At 38.6% G+C, this 26,428-nt stretch overlaps 1 protein-coding gene across 1 annotated transcript in view; it reads left to right on the top strand.

The window, feature by feature from the left end:
* The window catches only part of TCERG1L (transcription elongation regulator 1 like), a 218,544-nt gene that overhangs the window by 167,279 nt on the left and 24,837 nt on the right, over positions 1-26,428 (top strand). Inside the window, exons 6-9 of the mRNA XM_024213278.1 lie at positions 7,229-7,323; positions 10,363-10,451; positions 17,511-17,665; positions 26,158-26,227. Coding sequence (XP_024069046.1) covers positions 7,229-7,323; positions 10,363-10,451; positions 17,511-17,665; positions 26,158-26,227 — 409 coding nt within the window. The remainder of the gene's footprint in view (positions 1-7,228; positions 7,324-10,362; positions 10,452-17,510; positions 17,666-26,157; positions 26,228-26,428) is intronic.

Raw genomic sequence — 26,428 nt, 5'->3', positions numbered from 1 at the left:
GTGTTACACTGTGGAATATTTTATACACTTATTTCAAATTGAAGTGGAAAAAGAATTGATTAAAAGGAGAAGAATAAATCTGTAGAAGAGAAATGTACCAACTGGAAGAGAGGGTAAACATGCATCTTGTTTGATGTCCTTCATTTCAGTAGATAAGATACATTTTCGAGGTGTTCTGTTAAGATTCCCCATATAGGCAGCGCAGGCTTCCTTCCCACTGTGTAGAGTGGATTTTCTAAACCTTACTTTCCTATCTGACAAATCCAGTTCTAATGGATTGTTTTTCTAGTTCTTAGGCTGCCTCATTAATTCAACATGACTTGAGCTGAAAGAACAATTCTCAGCTAGATGTACTCTAGTTCTACTGCAATTTTTTGGGTCAGATGCAGGGATCATTTGGCTGAAATTCTATGGCCTGAGCTGTACAGAAAGTTAGAATAGAGGGTTATGAGGGTTTTTTATGGCTTTAAAATCTGTGAAACATGCAGTGAGTCTGGTGAAGTTAGCCTTTTTTCCTGTTTATGAATGGTCTGTTGTCAGAATGTTGAGTTCCTTCACTATTCAAAACTGTTTTCCAAATGTTTTGTGCAAACGTATTGTCACATGGGGGTCTCTCATGTGGGCAGACCTAGTACTTGAAGCCAGAGTCCACAATCACGGGACAGGAGTCAAGAGTCAGCTGGGTCAGGTTACTGGAAGGTCAGATGCAGGAGGCAAACTGGAGATCAGAATCACGAGTCGGGAACCAGAGTCAGGTCAGGTCAGGATACCAGTGGGTCAGAGACAGAAGACAAACTGGAGGTTGGGAACCACAAGTTGGATGCCAGAACTTTCACAAAATAATTCCTAGAGCATAGCTTTTAGAAAAAATATCCAATCTTGCACACACACAACAAATCTAATCTTGAATGTTACCATCCTGGATCATACTTCCTCTCCCCACCACCCCATCCCCATGAGCAGGACTATAGAATTTTAGGATATTTTAAAGCTTTTCAATTCCCCCTTTCCACAAGGAAAAGCATTACATTTTGGCTATATATGTAGAATGTAACAACCAGGTTACTTCTGACAGAAGAAAAGAAAGAGAGACACAAAGGTCTGGAAGCCATACTTATTGCTTAACATTCAACTCCCTCTTATTGCTTTCACATAAAGTCATTGTTCTTTGTGAGTATGTGTATAATCCTATCTGCAGAAGAGTGCAGTCACATATCTTCCAATTGAGTATATTGCACTGGTGCCAGGATTCTGTCTGGAGTGGGAGATATTTGGGTGGAGCGAAGGTTAGATGCCCATATATACAAAAATACAGGAACATTGACTGAATCTGTAGGCCTCCATTTTTTGTCACCTTGTCACCATTCACGAATGTCAGTGTGTGCTCTCAGTCTTAGCTGCTTGGGATGTAGTCATGTCTTTGTGTATCTCATTTGATTAATTCCTGCAATTTCAGGTCTATGAACAAGGTGTTGAGGAGTTGCTGAGTTAAGTGTCCCATCCCATATTCAACAATATTTCATATATGTACCAAATGAATTTATTCTATTTACCAATTAAATTACAACTGTGACTGGTTAAACTTACTAATGCTTTCTTTCTTTCCTTTGAGCTCCTCACACACACTTATAAATATATATATTATATATATAAATACATATGAATAAGAAACAAAGAGATCTTGACCAATTTTGAAACCAGAACAGTGATTAATACTAAATAAAACATAAAATAGCTTCTTCCTTGGATCATCCAAGTCAGAAGGAAGAACTGGAGGAAGGGCTATTGTGATTTCCCCCTAAACTGGGAGGGAAAAAATCACAATCCCCATTTTATTAGGCATTCATGTACAAAAGATTTTGCCTCACGTTTTCTTGCTTCTGATTATAATTATGTAATTAGGAGTATTTTGTTACTTTACCTTTATAGTCATCTAGTGTCTTGACTATTCCATCATGAAATAATTTGTTTTCCACACAGGGATTATTTCATGACAAGAGCATCAGAGTTTGTAGAAGAGCACAAAGCAAGGAGTACTTAGACATGTTATATTTTACACTAGCGCTAGCCCTCAGAGAGCTATAGAATAAGTTCTGCTGTGCTAGAATAGGCACAGCACCAGAGGCAATTATGTGTGTAAAAAGCCTAGAGTACTCAGGTTAATCCACACGCCTCTGAAGTTGCAGCAAAATCAATGTCTGTTAAAGAAGTACCTACTACAAAAGGAAATTTCTCCAGCTTTTTCAGCAGGCACATTAAGAATATTTAATTTAAAAATCCCTATCGGTGGGGTAGGAATTTATGAATAACACATTTTGTTTGTCCATTGCTTCTGCAGTTTCAGATAAAAAGTTGAACGTCTGGGATTTCACTGGTAAAATACAAGCAGAGAACTAAACCTATTGTGGTATTGAAAATAAAGAGAAGACAAACAACCAGAAGTTGGCTCTGAGGCTGACACTGAAGAGAGAATCAAACTAATGGAAGGATATCATAGAGCAGAGCTAATGGACAGGAATGACTTTGTGAAACAATTCAGAAGAAATTGCAAATCTGAGAAAGATTTCAGAGGTGTCAACTCTAGAACAGTGGTAACATAATATCAGAGTTGAGTCTGGATTAGGTTCTCTTAGGTGGATCCTCTATATTTCTCTAACGATGGTGAGAGTCATCTTGGAAATCTCTCTAATGATGGTGAGAGTCAGCTTGGATTCTCAAATGTCACTTCTCTCTAATTTTGTTAACAAACAGGTTTTGAAGGTTTTTTTTAATCTTTTTTTTTTCAAAACAAAGAACAAAATATATTTTTCAGTCTAATGAGAACTTTTACTTCAGATTAAGGAAAAGGACAAACAATAAAAACAAAAATAAAATCTTCAGGAGAGAGAGAGAGACCCATGACTCACTCTATTACAATCAGCAACAGAACCAAAACACAAAAAGCATAGTCATGCATCAGTCCATGATGCTCCTCCCTAAGAAGACATCTCTCTTCAATTACATATATATGCACACCACAGCCTCCTTCTCAGCATGTTTGAAGTTTCATCTACCAGAATCACTGTGGTGTTCCTTTTGATTTGGGAAACTTTCTGTCTGTGAGATTAGCATGTTGAGAAATTCAATATGGTGAAACATAGTTTGGAATACTTACGGTCAAATTCATGCCAGGTGTGACTTCATTGTATTATACCAGACATGAATCTTGCCCTTAATGCTTTGGTCCAGTATTAACAGATGTCTAGTGTAGGAAAATATATTTAGAAATTATTTGGATATGTAATAGCCATTCTGCACTCTTCCCTACTCTAATGGGGAAATCAATTGATAAATGTATTCAGTCTTCCTCCTGATTACCCATAACATTTAACAAGAGAACACCTAATCCAAATCCTTTCTGGAAAAAGTGATTTCTCCATCACCCCCTAAAATATATATTTTCACTTTGGTGGAGCAGTGTCAAATATTTACATGCGTCCAGCACTTTTTCTCCAGAGTGGTGTTCACTTTTTAAAATTTCTCGTTCATCATGGCTTTAATACAATCTGGGAAAAACGTCAAGCTTCTTGTTTCCTAGAAGTATGGGATCCAAGCCCTTAAACTTGGGCGAGGGGATCTGTGAGAGGCTGTTATGTCAGATGGGCTGTTCGCAGCTCTAATCTCATTTTACAATATTAAGCAAAAACAATGTGAGTGAGATTAATCACTCTAAAAATCAGGTTCTCCTACCTATTCATTTATGTACAAAATAATGGCTGTATTGTGATTTTGAGAAGTGTGTGCTGAGGGGAAGCACACCAGCACTGGCTGGAATCATTCTTCCTGTGAAGAATGAAGGCAAATAGAATGCCAGTGGGAAGACTTCACTGGAGAAATCATAGATAAAAGGAGAATGTCTCTATTCACTTACTAGGAGAGTAATGGTCAGACGACTGGAATTTTGTTGTGCATGATTGTTTGTGTCATTTTGTTTTCTGTTATGTGCTTGCTAACATGTTCACACTCTGGACTCTGAGTAATATCCATACTATTTGTGTGTAGTATTCTTGTATGTGGTTCTGCTTTATAATGCATTCTCGAAAGAGCATTGCAATAATCGTACTTTATAATGAATTCTCCAATAATCATTGCAAATATACCTTTTGTAAGATACTGAACAAAAGTCAGAGACTATAGTTTGCAGATTGACACCCGTTCCTGGACTCCAAGCTAAAGTGGTTGGCAACCAGGATGTTGGAATGCCCTTATGGATTGCCCTCATCCCACCAAGCTGGATCTAAGATGGAAGCATCTCCTCATCTTTATGTTATATTGTTAACAGATCTCTTTGAGAGTTCAAGTATAAGCTATTGCTTGAACTATGAATAATCTGTTAATATTAGTAAATGACAAAATATAAAATGGCTATCTCATTGTGAAGCAGGCTTAATATTTCCTAAGGGCTCTCAGATGCACGATAGTCCCAAAGGGTGTGTTGTAAGAAGACTCATTTCTGCATGATCCAGTTCTCCTTTCCATAATTTGTACAGGGCTCTCGTGATCAGAGCTCTTCATCTACAAATTTAGGAAAATACGGTAATGTTTATTTTGTATGTAAATACTACTGCAGGAAATTTTAGCTCGGATATGTTGAAGCATCATCACTGCTTGGTCAGATGTAGTGGAGGATTCCAAACAGAGAAACCTTACAGCTAAATATCCCTGAACTTGGGAGATCTGAACTTCCTGGTGTGGGGTCCTGTAGCGTGCGGACTCACCCCTGCGGCACCTCCTGCTGGTTGTCTCTGGGAATTAGCTCTTCCAGCATTCTGGAGCGCCCCCTGCAGGCTGGTGATTCGCCTTGCCACTGGCCCCATGTCCCTCTCAGGACCCCGGTGCCCCTTTCTCTGGGTTGCTGCCCCCCTAGCTGTACCCCCAGACTCTGGGTCTCCCCACCCAGAGGAACCCCCACCCACTATCCCCACTTCGCCTCAGTCTTGGCTACTGCCCAGTCTCCATCTAGCCCCCGTTCACTGGGGCAGACTGCAGCATCAGCCACTCATCACAGGCAAAGGGGTTCGGACCTGCTGCCTCTGCCTACCCATGGGCTGCCCCCTGCAACCCAGTACCTAATAGCCTTATGCTGGGCCGCAGCCTGGGCCTTTCCAGGCTGGAGCTCCCCGGCTCCTCTCAGGTACCCTGCTCCACTCAGGTACCCTGTCTCTAGCTCCCTGAAGCCAGGCCCTTCTCTCTCTGAACGCAGAGAGAGAGATTCTGCTGAGCTCCTGGCTCCCAGCCTCTTATAGGGGCCAGCTGGGCCTGATTAGGGCATGGCCCCAGCTGAGCCTGCTTCCTCCCAATCAGCCCAGCTGTTCCCCTGCCACAGCCCTCTCCCAGGGCTGTTTTAAACCTTCCCAGGGAGGAGCGGGTGACCACCCCGCTACAGGTCCATTTGATAGATTAATAGATTTTAAGGCCAGAAAGGAGCATTAGATCATCTATTCTGATCCGTATATCACAGACCCTAGAATTTCATCCCTGCATTGAACCCAATAAGTTGTGTTTGGTTAAAGCATATCTTCCATATAGGCATCCAATCTTGATCTGAAGACAACCAAAGATTGAGAAGCCAACACTTCCTATAGAAGTTTATTCCAGTGTTTAATCACCTTTACTGCTAAAAATTTCTAGTAAGAAGTGGCAATCTTGAATTCAGATTGTGTAATACAGTGTATAGGGCATATATCTCCACTCACTCACTCACACTGGGGTAATTCCAATTAAGTCAATTGAGTTTCAAAAGCTTAAAGCTACTGGAAGTAAGAAGAGAATCACATCCAATACAATGTGATTACGGAGGGAGTGCAAGTTAATAATGAAGGAATCAATAAATAGATATATCAGGGAAAGGAGAATGAGGAGAGACATTCTCTTTTAACAATCAAAAATAGTCCAGATCTTATCTTTTCGGGAGCTAAATTTGTCCATTAACAGGGGGAAATTTGTGTGTGTGCGCATAGGCCTGGCTGTCCACTCTGCTACTCACCAGTGTAACTTCATTGTCTTCACTGAGTGGCAAAGTAGTATTGTAGGAAAGAGCCAAAGTATCCTATCATCCATTTTGAACACTTTTTATCACACAAGTCAGGGGCTATTTCTCCACTGCCTGTACTCCTTATGTTGCTGTTTGCCCCTATACAAAAGTGAGTGTAAGATGCACTATTCTGATATGGCATTATTTTACACCCAATTTGCAGTCACTTTGTATGGGTATAATTGATTAAGGTACACAGCAGTAAATAGAATGAAATCTGTAGTACTGAAGACCACTCTAATTATGAACCTCCTGTTTTAAAGAACAACTTTAAGATATCCCCAAACTTATTGAATGCATTTTTATACTCCCATTTATTAAACCACTTCTATTAAGCAGCCAGACTTCGGTCAGTCCCTTAAATGTTTGCTTAAAACAATTTCACTGTACTGAGGAGACGATAGCCCAACAAACTTTGGAGACAATGAACTTCCAAAAGATTTTCCAGCTTCTTCCATGCTCTAAGCAGCTAAGGACAAATGATCATGCTTCTGTAGAAGTCAAAGACAGTTTTGCCATTGACTTCCATAGAAGCAGGATGGAGACTACAGTACAGTAAATAATCAGCAAGTTACAGTGTGTTTGAATGTATCACAGTAAAATGTATTAATTTATGTCAACATTTTGTAACGTAATATAGTCCTTTCCTTTTGTGTGGGGAGGGAGTTTTGAGGTGGGTAGGAGAAGATTCAGATCTCCATGGAGTTCTCCATATTCCTTGTTCTAGAAAAAACATGCTGTCCTGAATTGGGTGATGTGCTAGGGTGGAATTCATAAACACACAGTCCAGACAGCCCATGAATGCTTATATTTCCTATATTTTCCAGCACTACAGGCTCATTGTTCTATCCCTGACCTAGCATTGTTAGCGTAACGTCACCCCAACATCTTATAGAGGATTCAAGCAGGTCCTGTGATGTGGCCGCATTCGCTTGGAAACTGAATAGATCACTTCTACCAAACACCACAATCACTCATTTTAAATAACGGAACATTTTGTCTCCCCATCCAGCTTATTCACTAATGGGGACTCTGTCTTTACAGATAAACTCTAAGTTCCCAAGTGATAGAATATAAACTCTTGAGATATCTCAGTGGGTCATTAGAAATATGTTCATTGTGAATTTAAATATATATATATTTTTTCCCTTACAGATAAAGGCAAAGAATCAAGCAGAGCCTCCTGCCCACCAACATTGATTTTACATACCGACAGGAAAAGCAAGCCAACAGAGAATGATGAGGATAAGGTCTGATTCTCATTATGGATTTTGTTCTCATTTTTAAAATATTGAACTGCGGAAATCAGAGATTGAGTAAAGGACTATCATATGATCTGGAGCTCTTCCTATCAAGTCAGGATTGTTCCCTACTCTATTTTTCTAGACGTTTCTGTCAAATCTGTCCATTGTGGTACTTTATATATTGCCTCGTTTACGGTAGCATCTGAGTGCCTCCTAAGTATTTAAATACAGAAATAAGAATCTCTGACTTTCTTCTTCACCAGACTACTTGTTGTCATTTATTTATTATTTACTTGTTTATGTTTGTGCATGAGTGAGTGGGTGTGGGGTATGTCTATGTGTGAAACGCAGTTGATGGAAAACTAAAGAGAAGAATAGAGTTCCCTATAATTCTGAAAGTGTTTTAGTTCCATAGATGTTGTGGGAGACTTTCTTTCTATCTACCCATCCAATCTCTCTGTTTTGTAACCTTGTACGTTCTAAATAGTGTTGGGGAGTGAAGGAGAGGGGACATTAAGGCAGTACTTTAATAGAGACCAGCTCTTTTTGTCCCTTTATATGCCAATTTAAATGACTTGGAGAATCAGGATCCCCAAGGCCCCAACATCAAGCATCTAGAGATCCCCAAACTCCAGATGTGTGTGCAGAAATGTCCACAAGCCATGAGAGAGAAGGACTCATTTTTAGGGCCCTACCTCACTGTCATTGCAACACTTCTAAATTTGATATCCTCTGTGTATGTAATTAATATACTTTTACCTCTTCTTAAAGATCATTAATGAAGTCATTACATAAAGATGATAATTTTATATATATGGATTACAAATGTTCATGATCATTAAACTTTTATCTAATGTAAGATTAGAGATTAACAGCAACACTGGCATTGTACATATGTAGTATTTGTGTAGCTTTTTTATACCCAAATTCTTTCTCAGTGGATTGTAAAGTCCAATGGAGAAAGTCCAGAAAAGAGCAACAAAAATGATGAAAGATCTAGAAAACTTGACCTATGAGGGAAGATTGAAAAAATTGGGTTTATTTAGTCTGGAAAAGAGAAGACTGAGAGGGGACATGATAACAGTTTTCAAGTACATAAAAGATTGTTACTAGGAGGAGGGAGAAAAAAATTCTCTTTAACTTCTGAGGATAGGACAAGAAGCAATGGGTTTAAATTGCAGCACTGGAGGTTTAGGTTGGACATTAGGAAAGACTTCCTAACTGTCAGGGTGATTAAGCACTGAAACAAATTGCCCAGGGAGGTTATGGAATCTCCATCATTGGAGATTTTTAAGAGCAGGTTAGACAAACACATGTCAGGGATAGTCTAGATGATACTTAGTCTGCCATGAGTGTGGGGGACAGGACTAAATGACCTCTCGAGGTCCCTTCCAGTCCTATGATTCTATGATATAAGGCCTGAATCAAAATCTTTTAAGATCTGTGGAAAGACTTACTTTCCTCATGAAGACAATATGGAGATTAAATAGCTAGGGCCAAATTAGGGATGTCTGTAATGAATGTGCTGGCGTGGGACAGCCCTACCCTTATACTCAGCACCTCACCCTCCACACCTCCATGCTGTAGGTAACAATAAGGAGTCTGCTGAGAACAAGAGGAGACCACTCCAACTACTGGCAGTGTCACACAACTCAAAGGTGATATGTGTGGCCAGCCTCTTCTCCTCCTTTCTTTTCTCCCTGCCCCACCAGTTTACCCCAGTAAGGCAGCGCTGCACAGAGAACACCCTCAACCTTTTGGAAAGATATAGCAAGTGCCGCTGTTCAGTGTGCTTCATTCTCTCCACTCCCATTCCTATCCCACCCGCCCTCAGCATCTTGGAGACATTATGCTTTATATAATCATAATGTCTCAGTCCATCATCCCTCAGACTGCAGCTGCTCCAGAGTGCTGCACTGGTTCTCAAAAGCATTATTGAGTGCTTAAAATTTGTAAAGTACTTTGAAGATTAAGAGCTCTGTATATGTGCTTATTATTTTTTAATCATATTACATCCTCTCAAGCATTGACACTGCATGGGAGCTATCATAGCATCCCCTTCCTCCGTTCCATTCATTTCTTTAAGCTACTGATATAAATTGATTTTTTTAACCCTTAAAACACTTATTACCTGTAGCTTTCCAGACTACCTGATAAATAAATGTTTAGGAGATTGCCTGTCTGCAATTTTCAAATAGTTAACTGGTCTATATATGCCAGGCTTCCAGCTAAAGGGCAAAAATCTCTCCGTGCAATGGCTGGTATCATAAGAACTGTTGTCAGACATACACACAGGCCAGTGGAGAATCACTCTCAACAGCATTATTCTTGAGCAAAGTAAGGCAAAATTGTCTACAAATAGTAGATGACTGAATTATTAATAGAAATAACTGAATTATTAACTTATGCAGGGCACCCTCAACCCCCCTGATGCCTGACTTCCAGCAGTTCCAGTTGCTTACCATGCAAACTGCCTCCTGCAACCACATGCTCTTCACTGCCAAACAAAAGTGTTTTGCTGCCAACCCAAGGCACAAGCACCAGCACCCCTTCCCTTCTAGCCTTTTCCTCACACCTGTCCAGATGTGCAAGTTTTCTTTGCCCCTGCATGTTCCCTCAGAGCACTCTGCACTCTTAGCTGGCCTTCTGGTTCCAAAGCCCCACCTGATCCTGAGCTTTCTGAGTATCCCAACCCACATGGTTGGTTGATTTCTTTCTTTCTGATGATGATGTGGTCTATCCTAATTATGGTGAAATGCACAAAATTATACACAGTATTCCAAGTGACCTATCACCTATGCAGTATATGGAAGACTTTTTATCTCTCAAGCTTTGCATGCATAACATTCCAAATAGGGCAGTGTTTATATTCTTTCCAATCTAACCTAGCTGGTTTAGAGGTAGATGGTTGTCCATATGGTCTCCAGTGGTATAATGATGATTTAATAATCCACCTCCAGTTTAAACAGAGTTGTTTGTATAATAGTAGCACTCCTGAGCATCAGTTTTACTTGCTGACTAATTTTTGTGTCTTTCTGTGTCAAGGATCATCCTTTGAAACTAGTAAATGAAGATGATAGCATTTCAAATGGCAACAAGCCTGTGGCATCTACTCCTGTACCAGGATCACCATGGTAAGTATATTCAGGATGAATAATAATGAATCATCAATATCATTGTTATTGCCAAACATATATTAATGGTCTGTGTCTTTATGAGTGCATAGCAGCAACAGTAATACAATTCTGGATGTTTAACAATATTGCACTATTTTCTTGTACAAAGTGGCATTGTAGATTTACATCACTATTCATATAGTTACACAAAATGATAGGACATAGCCACATGTGCAGTCTAAGACAGCTATCAAGCATTTATAAGAAAGGTTGAGTGTGCACCTGATACCAACTCAAGCTAAGAATCAATTCTTATCTGCAGAATGTAATGATTGTGTTTTTTTGATAGTTCATACCACTAGCTTGAGCTCTGATCTTATCAGATCTCACAAATAAGGAGGTCAGCTCTGGTTAGTGCTTGAATGACCTGAAAAGAAAACTTTGGTACTGCAAGAAATGCTATTGATTATTTAGGGCCTGGTCATCCTCCTCTCCCAGTGACTTCAGTGGGAGTTGAGGAAACTCATTGTCTTACACGTTTGTAATAGATCTCAGGTGATATTTATGAGTAAGTTGTGTCCTGTGAGCTTGTTTTTCTGTCCAAATCCCAATTCAGCTCTGTGGTCTCAACTGGACAAAGATAATTCTTTATTTTCTGTCCTGAACTGTTGGTTGGTGTGTGTGTGTGTGTGTATGTGTGTGTGTGTTTCTTTTCTTTACCCCAGACATGGCTACATTTTAGTGGCAGAGGAAGTGATCCCTGTTGTTTTTCTTCAGTTTGTAGAGATTTGTGGGATCTCTGGATAAAAGGTCCTATGTAAATATCTATAATTATGATTTATTATTATATTGTGTCTTCTTGCAGGTCAACATGATATACATGCAGCATAATGTCATCATTATGACCTATGTTTAAGATCCGTGATAACCACTCCTCTTCATGACATCTGCTAATGGTGAAAATGGTGATACCTAGGGAACTGTAACCATTTAAACCCAACAGTATCATAAGCCATTTATAGCATATCCTAGCGATCCATTCTTGTATAGTAGAGTCTGTAATCAACTGGAAACCTGCAAAAGGAATTTACAGCATTCCATCATCTTTAGCAGCTTGTGTTGAATGGTGAAAGGGCCATTCAGCACATCAGTTGAAATTGCACATTTCTTTGGTCCCGATTTGTGATACCCTTACTCACAATGAGTAATACCTTAATTTTCTAATAGTGCCATTGATTTCAGTAAGACTATTTGATGAGCAAGACATTACTCAAAGTGAGTAATGGTATCACAATCTGGTCCTTTTTATTAGGTCCCACAATGACTAGCCCTATTACTGACAGTTGTCCCCTGCTTGATGTGGAATACCCAACATGAACAATGCTGATGCCCTCAGATCCACCATGAATCACACTGGAACATGGAGCATGCCTGTGTGGGGCGTCTATATAATTTACACCCTTTGGGATATAAAATAGTTCTTTAAGAACAGGTTTACAAAGCCATGCCGAATAGCTAAATACATTAACAAGTTCAACAAAAGCCTGGAATTTACCTCAACCCCTCTCCACCTATAGGTTGGCTCCATGCTTCCGCAGGATTCCATGGTTGATGTAACATCACTAGGTGTATGCTGGGGTGTCATACTGGAGAAACCTGAGTGGGGCTGGAGGTTGTGCCACTTAAAACAAACCAAAAGGTGAGTTTTCAATTGTTAATGTGCTGCCAGCCCCTCTTAGCCTTGTAGGGCATTCAGCACATAGTGCCAAAGGTAATGGAATGTAGCTAATTCTGAGCCCCATCCTTCACTTCTTATTCAGGCAAAACAGTTGCAAAATAGAGTGAAGCCCTCCTTTGGCTGGTCACCTGAAAAGAAGAAAAGTAAGCCACTTGTTGTGCCTTGTAAAAGCATTGATGTACATGTGTTGTAATGTGGATATTTAAAATCTATTGAATCCCATTAATATGTTTTACATACAATGTGTTGTATTTAAAACTATTTTAAATAAATATAGTTCCTCCAAATATCCAGTGAAATTGACCAATTTTACAAAATAAAATAAATATTTTACTTTGATTTTAAAGATATGTATAATACCTTTCATAGAATGAATAACAAATAAATGTGAAGCATATTATTTGAAGTTAACATTACAGTGAATAAGAGCAATTTGTGCTTCTTGGAGCTGTTGTTGCAGGCAATCTGTACACAGACTCAGGCAGAAAACACAGCATTGGTTTACATGTGACTCGCGTTTGGAAGTTTATACACCTCACAACTATAAGGGCTAGAAATTTAGGCCCAAATTCACCGGTCCACTCTGGCTGCTTTGCACTGCTTGGGCAACTAAATTTAGTTGGCGAGTTAAGCTGGGCTTACACTAATTTTTTGTCATCAAAGTGACTTGAAAGAGATGCAGCACATTGTGACTCTCTACTTTAAATCTTTTAATGAAAGCTTTAGGTTCTGATGTAGAATTCTGTTTCAAGTGCTGCTGAATTCTGTGGAAAATTCAGTGGCGATGGAATCACAGAAAAGAGAGGATATGTCTTGTGTCTGCAAAAACAGCAGTTCAAATTGTAACTATTCACCCCTGTCTTCCTTTGTCTTCAGACAGTTAGTAATTACAAATAGCTATGAGAGCTATGAACTTGTTTCATCAGTCCCAGTGGGATGTTAATCATGAAGCCTAACAATAACAATTTAAAGGACAACATTAACTATTAAAGTGATGCATTATAACTGAAACAGCCCACTAATTTACTTACCCACAGATACCACATTTAGTCAGAGATGGAAAACTACTGCTTAGTCACTTTATGCATCCCCTGGGGCCACTTGTTTCCCTATACTATATTTATGCTTCCAATGGTTTGTCCGGTCTATTTTTAAAGGTCCCAAGAAGTTACGCTTCCTTCACCTCTCGCAATGGATGACTTTTCCACAGCCTAACAGAATCTTCATCATTAGGAATTTTTGCCTAATTTTTTCAGCCGGAATTTTCCCTTCCTTAATTTCATTCCATAACTCCTAGGGAGAATTTCCAATCTGAATGGGATTCTCCATGGGAAGAGGACAGAAGAAAAGGTTAGCTACTAAGGCCCCAATCCTACAAAGACACATGCTTAACTTTATGCACTGAGTAAATCCGTTGATTTCATAAGGACCATGGACAGTGCATAAAGTTCATGAAGTGTTTTCAGGGCCTGAAATGGAAGAGAAGCAGGGAGAGAGTGAGAGAGCTTCAAGGGCTAGGGACAGGGGAAAGGGGAAACAGTCGGTGGAGGTACAAGAGGCCATTAGAGAAAGAGCAAGATGAAGAGGGGAGAGGCAAAGGGAAGGGACCTCTTCCACTCTTTTCTTCTCCCCAGTTTGATTGACCTCTGATGGTATCAAAAGGACTGGGGTTACAGTGGATGAGAAGCTGGATATGAGTCAACAGTGTGCTCTTGTTGCCAAGAAGGCTAACGGCATTTTGGGCTGTGTAAGTAGGAACATTGCCAGCAGATTGAGGGGCGTGATCATTCCCCTCTATTTGGCATTGGTGAGGCCTCATCTGGAGTACTGTGCCCAGTTTTGGGCCCCACACTACAAGAAGGATGTGGGAAAATTGGAAAAAGTCCAGCGGAGGGCAACAAAAATGATTTGGGGTCTGGAGCACATGATTTATGAGGAGCGGCTGAGGGAACTGGGATTATTTAGTCTGCAGAAGAGAAGAATGAGGGGGGATTTGATAGCTGCTTTCAACTACTTGAAAAGGGGTTCCAAAGAGGATGGATCTAGACTGTTCTCAGTGGTACCGGATGATAGAACAAGGAGTAATGGTCTCAAGTTGCAGTGGGGGAGGTTTAGGTTGGATATTAGGAAAAACTTTTTCACTAGGAGGGTGGTGAAGCAGTGGAATGGGTTACCTAGGGAGGTGGTGGAATCTCCTTCCTTAGAGGTTTTTAAGGTCAGGCTTGACAAAGCCCTGGCTTGGATGATTTGGTTGGGGATTAGGTACTGCTTTGAGCAAGGGGTTGGACTAGATGACTTCCTGAGGTCCCTTTCAACCCTATGATTCTATGAATCTATGATTTTATGGCACATGTGAGGCAACTTGGGCACCCAACTATTGTTTATTGCTCTGAGGAGATCATATATTAATGAGACCAGAACACTAATGTCTGACTAAAAGATATCAGCGAATTTAAGGACTTCAGCTCTCATAAACATTTCCTGGCCTCCACCTGATGAATAAATTCCCATAAAAAGGAGAGATTAGAGCAAGGCAACAATTAGCCAGATTTGTTTATATGACTAAACAGTTCTCAGAAATATTAGTTAACCCTGCCTAACTACCATGTAAATACAGTATATGTTATATTAAGGTTATTTTCTTACATATTTAAATGTCGTTATTTTAGTTAAAGAACATAGCATCATCTGCACTTTCAGTTTGTGATCTGTGACTGAAACCAAATACCATATTTTCCCTTTTGGATAATGAAATTTTTATTATGCCAAAGAGGTACAGGTGATATGTAATGTGGGGGAAGGGGGTACTAATTTTAAATTAAATGTCAAATTGGGTTAGTTATGGAAAAATGAAAAGGCTTCATGAGGGACCTGCCATTTGGATCCATTTGTACAGCTCTCTAGAGATGTTTCCTTGGTCTTTCAATCAGGTGTGGAAATGTGCCATTTCCATTTTAGCAATCACCTTGTTTTTATTAGATAAATGCTGAGACTCCAGATGGCCCTAGCAGTACACTTCAAATGACTAATACATTATCAGCCTCAAATGTGGTCTCCCATCACCCAAAGTGGTAGAAACTGTGTGTGAGATCAGAGACTTTGAACTTGTGCATGGGAGAAGTCACTATTAAATTATTAGAGAGCAGCATCAACAGCTTTTTGAAAATAGCCCTGTTCTCATCTCCTCCTGGCCAGAGATGCTGATGTGCACAATTGGCAGGTGCTGAGACTGTCCTAAATGTGTATGATGGCATGACTGTGACACTCACAGTATACTGGCTTCCTACTTTTGAAGCACACCATGAGCTCCACATAGTACTCCTACAGGGACAGATTCTGCAAAAGGGCTGAATGAGCTCAATTGCCATTAAAGCTAATTACAATTGAGAGTGCTCAGCATTTTGCGGGATGCATGCACCATTTGACACTATTGGGTCCATTATCCACAGATTTAGGTAAAGGGAGAAATGTAACCATATTATTAAATAAATCAGTTAACTGCTAATTACTCCCTTCTTCCCCCTAATGCTTGGCTTCTAAGATGCCTGCCAGTAGGACTGTGATATTTATGGTACTTTGGTTTCTTGTTCCTAAAGTCTTCCATCAACTCTATCCTGATCTATTGTGAGCCAAAGACTAATGCTTAATGGTACATTTAGAGTTCTTGATCTGATTAACAGTGTCTGTGATAGAACTGAGAACTGTAGCTCTGAGACACAAAGTACCAAATGTTGTTTTCACCTAATTATTACCACATAAAAGAATAGGTCAGCCATTCTGGGATGTTATTTTCAAAGCTGAAGCATTTGTATATTATTATAATATGAAAATCATTAAAATATTAATCAGGTCCCCACTATTTTAACTCCAAAGGTAGAAGGGATAACTATAACTGAGAATTCAACAGTTTTGTGTTCACTTCCAACTTTGTCTTCTACCTTGGGAATGCACATAATTTACAATGCATTCTTAATTACTTTTATCTTCTTACTTTTACCAATAGAAAACACTTCTTGCCTCTGTTTTCTGCACTATAAAGCTATACAGTCTCCCTTTAGGCCGCTCCAAAGGTTATATATTTTTTATTAGCAGGACAGGCAATCAATGGTGCTCTCTTACTATTAGTTCACAGAAAACTTCAAATTATCCAATTATAGGACTTAGCATTTATATATCACTTTTTATGTTCTCAGTCTTTTACACAGAACAGGTTTCTTTTTAAGCATGTCTCTTTGATAGCTCTATTCCCCTGTGCCATTGAGAACTACCAAGTGGTGGAGAGCTTGCATTAATAAGATCAATTCTTGCCAGGTGTTTCTGATTTAAGGAGGTCAGGAGCTGGCCCTTTATATGTGTTTTAGAATGGCATAATGCATATGTGTTGTATACTACTTTTCTTAAGTATGCACAAAGTACAGGCTTCAGATGCATATATGGTACTATATGTCTGTAAAAACTATACATTTAATCAAGTGCATCCAGGTTTACTTGAATATCCATCATTGTGATATAATACCTCTTATTAAAATAATATTTTTCCTGTTTTAAAAAGGAAATGTAATGCAAGGAACTAAGTTAATGCAATGCTGAGGCTGACATTTAAATTGAACAAGTCAGGAAATTCTGGTTTGCATAGCAGTCATGGCTTGGGCACATTGCATATTTGGTCCAAAAGCTCAATTAAATCAATGGGGGGGGGAGATTTATTGATTTCAGTGGACTTTGGATCAGGCCCTTTCTGTCTTTGTAGCATGGAACCCCTGTAGGGTTTGGCTGGGATCCATAGCCATGGAGGCCTAATGGAATTCTGGCTAGGCCTTCTACCTCAGAGGCAGCCACATGAGGTTTCTGTGGCTGCCTTCTACCCAACGGCAACCTCCCTGAATCTATCTTATATGGGTGTTGAGTAGGCACTGACTATGCAAAACAGCTTGAGACCTCTGTGGTTCACCACCTTCACAGATACATTTTGAAAATATGAAATGTAATTCTTTACCATGGCCTCAGTTGTTATAAGCATCATTGTTTTACTTTGGTCCTGTTTTTTGTTTGTTTGTTTTTTCCCTGTTGGAGAGAGAAAGAGAGAGTGTGTGTGTGCATGTGCCCGCGTACTTTTCTGACCACTGATAATGATATTTTATTAGTATGGGGAGAAATTTCCTTAGTGCAGAGGGCTTAAGTTGGATAGGAGGGCTATCAGCCTGGCCAGGCTATTAGCCTGAGGTGAATTTCACCCATGCTGTATAAGACTATGGAGAATATTGAATTAGCCATGAGTTTAATATCTTGTTTCTATGTGTATGTGAGATTATCTAAGCATAGTTTATTAATTAAAATAGGTGTGTAGTCTGGACTGGAGATGACCGAGTCTTCTTCTTCAACCCTACAATGCAGCTGTCAGTATGGGAGAAACCAGTGGATCTAAAGAATCGTGGTGATATTAATAGAATCATTGAAGATCCACCTCATAAACGCAAGCTGGAAACTTCAGCAAGTAACTAAAGCTGTGATTATTTGCATCTATTTAAAATCAAATGCTAAATGAAACTTGATAGTTAAATATATTAAGTGAAAATTATCAGAATGATGATTTTCCTGTTGGATTTTGTGTAAAGTATTTTGTTAAGTGATGCTGCTTACAAAATATTTATTTACACTGAAATTCTAACATTTGTATTGAAGTTCTCTCATTATTAGCAAGGAAGTAAAAATAGGTGGCTTCTTATGTTGAAAGAATCTTTGATTTAAAAAATAACACCTCGGAAGACTTTGTCTTTACCTTTAATGCACTCATATTTCCAAAACATACATTAGGAATGCGTTAGGATAGCATGATTTCTGCAAATGTCTTATTGACCATGCTACCAAAAGCAGTTGTACAGTAATAAAGGATTATTTAACCCAGCTGTAAGAAAATAATCCCAAAAGTAAATCTCTGAGGACTGCTGAAAGGTTTGGCGGACATGTGGGTACCACAATCCAAAAATGGCTTTGCCAATCAACCCTCAAGCACTGTAGATTTCAGAATGACATTCTTAGTGTTGACTGAAGAGAGAACGTGCTTTGCAGTAGTGCATGTTAAGTGTTTCAAATGTATTTTTTTTTTAAAGTTCACTTCTTGGAGAACAACGATTTGCCATCTGGTCTGCCATGAAGAAGGTCAATTTGATGAACTAATTTCCCCTGCCCATCTCTATCCCATCCCACACACTTCTTTCAGCTTTCCTGCTCACAGCTCACTCACTGTATTTCTAATCTACCACCCCCTATTTAATTGCTCGCTCAGCCTGCAGTGGTGCAGCAATTACTTACATTAGTGGCCACTTATAGGAGTAGTCCCCACTGAGACAACTCATGTCAGTATTTGCTCAGTAACATGAGGTAGGCCCTCAATCTCCCCCTTTACCAGTTATTTAGCCTTATAAAAGTAAATACTGCTCCCTAAAAACCTGCTTTGCCAGCTGATGCCTGTCTGCCCTGGGCTATTACTGGTTTCCACTCCATTTAGTGTTGCTTCTTAATCTGTGTAATAATTCTTGGCTGCAGCTATTGTGAGGGAGTTGGGCTCAACACAGACCTCAGCTGTTTCCCTCTTCTTCCCTCTCCCCAATGTGGTACTTTGACAGGTGGTTGTTTTTTTTTTTTGTTGAAGTGGGGAACCACTAGAAAGATTAAGCCATGCTGTCTGGACATTAGGACTGGGTGAACAACAACTTTTCTGCCCTTGTTAGGAAAAGGTCTACATGCAGACCAAATTGATGCACTGTTCATATTTAATTAGCTGATTGCATTGGGGGATCATCACCACCAGCACATATGGATTGAATAATGTATTTCATAGTATAGTTACACTTACAAAATTCCTTTAATCCATGTCTATACTTTAGTGGTGAGGTTCATGAAGAAGAAAAGTAAACTTAAAAATTATTTTTGAAAATCGAATATATTGTAACTAAGCAAAAACAATCCCCACATTTCCCATGAAGGTACATCAAGTGAGATTTATTTTTCATCTATGATGAAAGTAAAAAACACAGTAAATTTTAAAGTGCATAGTGTATGTTGTTGATCCACAAACAATTCCCAACGGGCTACTCCTAAATAGGAGTTGTGAGGATGAACTGAGGATATGAAAGGGTGTTCTTGCAAGTTGATATGAGTAAGTGATAGTCAGGACCTTGCTGTAAATGTTTGATAGAAAAAATTCCATAGACTGTTACTATAGGGGATGTGTTAGTCTTTAAGGTGCCACTGGACTCCTCATTGTTACTATAGGAGATATATTTATATATCACTTAACATCATTTAAGAGATGAGTTTCTTGCCTTTGCAGGTATAAATTCAATTTTAAAAGAGACTTGGAACAAAATCAAAGCTTTCTTCATGTGAAGCAGATAACTTTCTGATAAACACAGTGACCAAAGGCTCCAAGACCAAATCTTCTGAAGTTCTGGTTCAGAAGCACAATGCAACATAAGTTTTGTTTAGCAATAGCAATAAAAGTGTAGGGCATTCTGGAGGATTAATTAATGACTGGGTAGGTGGGGGTGATAGCCCAAGACAAAACTGTGGGCCATTATTCATAGCCTATCATTAATCCTCAAAACATCTTTGTGCCAATGCCATTGTTGGTCTGTGTTATTTAAGAAATTCCTTTTCTGTTGTGTGTCCTATTCTTTACATGCTATTGTGTGTGTGTCACATTATGCCTTGACTATTGTGTCAGGTTATTCTGGTGAATTATAGCTGGATTTTCATTGTTGCTAATAATTTGCAGCTTCCATTGATATAAATGGGATTTGTATGAGTATTTCAGAAAATCAGCTTATACTTAGAGTATATTAGCTGATGAGGTCAAATAAATTATTTGCAGCATACCCATTAGCTGAAAATCTTGAGTAAATAAATAAACCAAATAAGCTACACGTTTGTGAGATAGTTGCCAAATGGACTTAGTTTAGTTGCTGTTGTTGAGTTTAATTAAAATTTTTAAATCAAAGGCACACAAAAATGTGAGCAAGCATAATTATTTTCAGAGTATCATAGGTTATCAGCACATCACTGAACTAAAAGATCAAGTGCATTTGTAATTCAGGAATGACATTTAGGCATTTATCAATTATTCCACCTTTGTTAAAATTAGTTCTTATAGAGATTTATGAAGGTGTCATGATTCTTTACTAATGGGTTCATACTGGGCCATTTCTCTCAATCCAAAGGTGGGCAAAATTTCCATTGTCTTTGAAATCTATGGGAGGAGTTGGAGTAAGAATGGAATAAGGAATGTATGATTTAATACAATATACTCAGCTGCTTAGAGATTGAAGACCTCATTTTCCACTCCTCAGTACCAGCTTTACACTAGTGCAACTCAGTTGTCTTGAATGGAGTTACACCAGCATCACACCTCTGTAACATAATGGAGAATCTGGAATTATATCAATTTAGGTAGTGTCAGGATCCTGGGCGAAGGTAAGCAAGGTTAGTGGCAGGAGCTTGGGTTTCCAGAATTGAAGCCAAGGATCAGAGCCAGTATCAGGGTCAAGAGTCAAGCTGAGGATCAAGCCATAGTCAGAGTGAGGAATCAGGCTAAGGGTCAGAATCAGGTATTGGGATTTGACAGATAAATCAGGAGTTATAATCTAACTCAGAGCTGACACCAATACCAGGAGTTCAGAAACAAAGAGTCAGGGCAGGCAGCTAGCTAGATAGGGATCCACATTGTTGCCTAAATGCTTCCTGGTACTTCCTCTGGGTTTATATCAGGACAATGAGCCAATCAGGGATTGCTAAGACCACTGTCAGTCAGACCACTGAAGGCTAAACTTCCCATGGTGTTGAACCTCTGGATTGTGGGTCAAGGAAGTGACCAGGTTACAGCTGGGTAGCAATGTGGGGCTGTTGTTTGCCTGGTAGCCCTGCAGACGTGTTCAACTCCTACTGATCTTTACAGGCACGTACGAATCATTAACAGCAAAGTTCATGGCCAATTTATAGACTTTAACTTTCTCAGATCAGGCGACACATATAAGAGGGCATATCCTTGACCAGTCATTTCTTGTAAGTAAGAGTCTCTGCTGTAACTCATTTTGACCATAGCACTATTTTGTTGGCACTGTGTATCATTACTCCACTGTATCATATTGTGATCAGATACCAACCATGATATCCCTTTCTCTTTTCAAAGATTTTTGAGGATTTTTGTCATCTTATTTCTATAGGCAATGACATTTTCATATATTGGAACGGTGTGTTCAGAAACATGTGTCTACTTCAGTTTGTGTATCCAAAGTCATAAAACCACCCAGATTATTAGAATATTAAATGCACTAGAAAAAAATATCACCCAGTGGAATGCCAGGAAAGGCTACTGAGGTTATGAGCAATAATATTTTGCTTTTTGTAAAGAGTGTATTGGATACAAGGCAGTATGGGGCATCTACTATTTGGTCTAAAATTCTGATATGAATCAAATCAAACTTTTTCATGGATGAAATTGTACCAATATCCCTTCTTTCTTGTCCATTCCTACCTTAAAAAAACTAAACAAGAGATAAGTCTTACAGGTCCCATACACCAGGACAAAAGCAATACCACCATAAATGTCCATCTAATGTCCATTTCCACCCCATAGTAATCATCTGAGTAGTCCAGTGGTTGCCTGAAAGGGAGCAGTTGACTAAAAGTCCCACAGACTAATGAGGCAAGGTTAAGTTATTACCAACTTATTATTGAAACATGTACTTTTAAAAAGTTGGTTGGAATGAAACCTACACCAGGGATTCAGTAGAGTTGTAGTCATTGTCCTCCCACACAGAACAGCCTACAGAGGTGGAAACTGAAGAATGGAACTTGGCACATATAGGAAACCAAGGAAAGAAAACCATGTCTTCAGGCCAGTGCCTTCCCTCACCCCGCCTTTGTTTCCAGCCAAAGGCTGTGCTCTTGGCTTACTCCTTCTCATTCAGCCACTAGCAAGACAGATTGAAACCATATAGATAGAACTAGATATAAGAATTCTTGTCACAGAAAAAACACTCCAGGCAGTTTGGGATGAGAGGAGGACCCAAATCGAAGGATTTTTCAATCTCTTTTGACAACACCGCCTGTGGTGCCCCATAATATGGAAATCAGGCTTTGGGATTTTTTTTTAGCTGAATAGAAAGGCAGTTTTTATGCACACAGAACTGTTTTCTGTTCCATATTTAGCTCTCATATTTGGACAGGAGCCATATTCAAAACCAAATATGAATTGATCCACCCTCTTTCCTCAAGAATTCAGCAAGAAATTTGGTTTGATTAATATTCAGGCAAAAAATATTAGTACAAGTTTATTAAATAGATGTGTAAAACATTGTCCCACACCAGTGGAATATATTTATTAAGTTTACTTATAAATTAAATTATTTTTATAAAATAATGAGTGATGTTTTCTTTGTTGTCAAGGAATCCTTAACCAACTTAACACTAGTGATGTGGTGATATTTTTTCAGTGTTGCAAAGAATTAATGAACTAGTTAGAATTAAGCTTGACAGTCCATCAGATTTAGTGTAGCACTCCTTCCTAATACTATACAGAGTGATTATAATCAAGTAATATTGTTTCTCAAGTTATAAATCCCTTATTAGATGTTTTTTTCCTCTGGTCCCTCATCTCCCAAGAACATGATCCTGCAGTTGGGCCCAACAATAATACAATATTTGATTTTTATCTCTTTGTGGGAGACCTTGGATAGTTTCTGTCTTGTGTTGCAGAGTTTGCCACTTAAAATTTGCATAGGTGGTGTTTACTTTAAACATTTTGGGACAGATTTTGCACAACTTACTCAAGCAAGTAGTCCCATTGCAGTTAACATGATAACTCGAGTAAGACAAGCAGGACGATAGGAGAGTTTGAGATGAGGCTATGCATCAGAAACAGAACATAAAAATACTGATACATTCTAATTTGATTTCAGCTTTTTTTCTTTCTAAAATGCATACAGTAACTATAAGAACATAAAAATGACTATTCTGGATGAGACCAATGGTCCATTCAACCCAGTATCCTGTCTTCTCTCTTATATGCCCCCTCACCTCAATTGTCTCTTTTCCAAGCTGAACAGTCATCTTTTTAATCTCTCCTCATATGGAAGCGGTTTCATACCTTAATCATTTTTGTTGCCCTTCTCTGTACCTTTTCCATTTCTAATATACATTTTTTGAGATAGGGCAACGAGAACTGCACACAGTATTAAAGGTGGATTTATATAGTGGCATTATGATATTTACTGCCTTAATATCGATTCCTTCCCTAATGGTTCCTAATATTCTGTTAGCTTTTTTGACTGCTGCTATGTTTCTTAGATTTACAGTTTATATATCTGTTTCATAGCAATGATTAACAGGGAGATGGCTTTCTTTAGAGGACTAGATGGGGTCGTATAACTGTTTTTCAGTCGATTTTATATATCCAACTTTCAGTTGCGTCAGAACTTCGCATATTCATTGGACTGTCATTGATCAATATTTTTCCTGGCCCTATTCAGATGTAGAATGGAATAATCTTACTACTTCAGACAGGACTCATATTATTTCTACGTGCTTTCCCTACATTCTTTATTCAAGAAACATGGTCTCACATTGAGATTAATAACATTTGCAGTATCTATCTTCTAGTCAACTCTGAGAGGGCTATCTATGGTGTGATAAAGTGTTTTGTAGATATTCAGTATAAGATGTTTGCTAACATGTTGAAGCTTAACTCAGATAAGAGACAATTGATTTTTATTTGGCATTGATGCCTGCTGAGCATGGCTTTTTTTTACTAGAGGTGCCATTTTGTAGAAATAGGATTGTGCTTGCCCAATCAGCTCTGAACCTCAGGTCATTTTTAACTTGAATTCTCTTTGAAAGCAACATCAAGTATGCTGTTAAAAGATTACATATTACTCTCTTAGGAATTTATTAAAGTTAAGATCACTGCTGTCTCAGCAGGATGAATAGCTCCTGATTAATGGCTTTAAAATAGCAAGGCTGTATTATTTTACTCTATCTTCTGAGTCCCTAAATTGTTTTCTATGTAGGCTTCTCTACAGAAGAATTTAGCAGCTATGGATAACTATCTCCATGCATTGTACAGATACTGAAAACACTACTTAGGTTCATTACCATATATCAAAGTATATTCATAATACTTGTGCTGATGTATTTATAAGTATTATATAGGCCATAGCCTTTTTATTTTAAAGTGCCATTCATTTTTGCTTCCCCTGAATTTACTCTGTAGTCAGCAGAGTTTAAATAATTTTAACCTGGTATATATTTCCTTCTGTTAGGGTCTCTGCTCCTGTCCCTAACCTCCAAATACTGTGATCAGAGTTTTTGAGGCTTTTTATATTACTGTAGTTCTGCCTTATGCTGTAGTTTGGTTTATGTTCTGTTCATTGAAACACAATTAATATTCCTTAAAACAAGGAGACAAAAACAATCAAGGACTAGACTTTGCTCCCTTTGAAGTAAAATGCCAAATTCCAATTGGTCTCAATATAAGGAGGATTTGACCCATAATGTAAATTTAGTATTAAGCACAAATACAAAGGACTTATTGGTTTAAATAATTTAATAATATATATTGTTAAATATACTTTAAGAAATCATACTAATATTTATATGTTAATTAGTGTGAGGCTTCAGAGGTAAAATCCTGAGTTTTGCCACTGACTTCAATGCAGCTAGGATTATACTCTAAGGGCTTGCCTACACTACCGCGCAGGGTCAATCTAAGATATGCAACTTCAGCTACGTGAATAGCGTAGCTGAGGTCGATGTACTTAGATCTACTTACCGCAGTGTCTCCACTGCGGTAAGTCAACAGCTGACGCTCTCCCGTCGACTCTGCTTGCGCTTCTCATTCTGGTGGAGTTCCGGAGTCAACGGGAGAGCGCGCAGCGGTCGATTTATCGCGTCTATACTAGATGGGATAAATCGACCCCCGCTGGATCGATCGCTGCCCACCGATCTAACGGGTAGTGTAGACAAGTCCTAAGGATCAATGTAAGGCTGTGGATCTGGAAATCTGGATTCAGATCTATTTTTAAAGTCACAAATGAAATTGTGTTTTTTTCATCTCATCATAGTGCTCTGTGTTCATATCACGCAGAAAAAAAGGATTGTCAGTCTGCTGCAGAGAGGCTCAGGGTTGGTCTTTCTGTTGTTTAAATATACTAGGAGCTCAGCACATATAGGATGATATTTTTCCAGTAAACTGCTTAAAACTCCAAAAATCAACCTAGGCATTGAGTGGAAGTAAATTCTGGTCGCCAGTGCATTTGAATTCAGAGCACTGTTACGTTGGAGATTGTAATTTGTATGTGGAAAAAACAATGAAGTACTTGAAATTGTAAAAATAGATGTCCTCTCAATAACCTTCACATTCATTATGAATTACAATCTCATCTCAAAGCCCTCTTTGGGAGAGTATCCAGGCCAAAGTAGGTTTTGGTATATTATGAGTTTGAGAGTCCACAATATCTGCTTAACTTTGCTTCCATACCCACACAGCGTGTCAGATTTAATAAGAAAGCAGTAAAATGGGAATGAAAAATAGGAAAAAGGAAGCAGTTGTGATGGAAATGGGCATTCTCAAATCATTCACCCTGTCAGGATTGAAATAACAATGTAACATAAACATCTTTGTGGTTATATTTTTCAGTTTATCAGGCAAATGTGATATTTAAAAAATCACAAATTTACAGTGAGAAGCCCTTCAGGGCAAAAATAAAAAAAAGTGTCATTTTTTGGTATTTATCACTCTGTTTTGATGAGCTCACCTAGGAGGATTTTATAAAGTATCTTCTAAAGTTAAAAAAAAATCATTGCAGAAATTAGCCAATATTATGAGTAAGTATCAGAACAAAAGGACAAGCGAAGGGGGATGTCTAAGACTTTTGTTCTCATGTAGATAGTAACTGTCTAATAATTCCAATTTTATGCATTTCTTTTTAGCAGATAAAAGTGATAGTTCTTGTCCAGAGGAAGTAAGTGATGACCATAGCACCAAAACCAAGAGAAATAAGTAAGTTTTATTCTTTCTTAATTCATATGTTCTATAGGGAAGCCAAAGTCTACTATGGATATGGCACTAAGAAGAAACTAATTTATGCCATCTGTATGCATCAATGGTAACAGCAATCCTCAAGATGTCTATTCCTTTGTTTGCACCCCTTGTGCTTCAAAAGAGCCATTTTCCATATATACCATCTATTCGTTTTGTAAC

The sequence above is a fragment of the Terrapene carolina genome, unplaced genomic scaffold, assembly GCF_002925995.2.
Source record: "Terrapene carolina triunguis isolate 2854851 unplaced genomic scaffold, T_m_triunguis-2.0 Scaffold95, whole genome shotgun sequence".
In the NCBI taxonomy this organism is placed as follows: Eukaryota; Metazoa; Chordata; order Testudines; family Emydidae; genus Terrapene; species Terrapene triunguis.
Note: the sequence above shows the minus strand (reverse complement) of the source record. Positions and strands in the feature narration are given on the sequence as shown.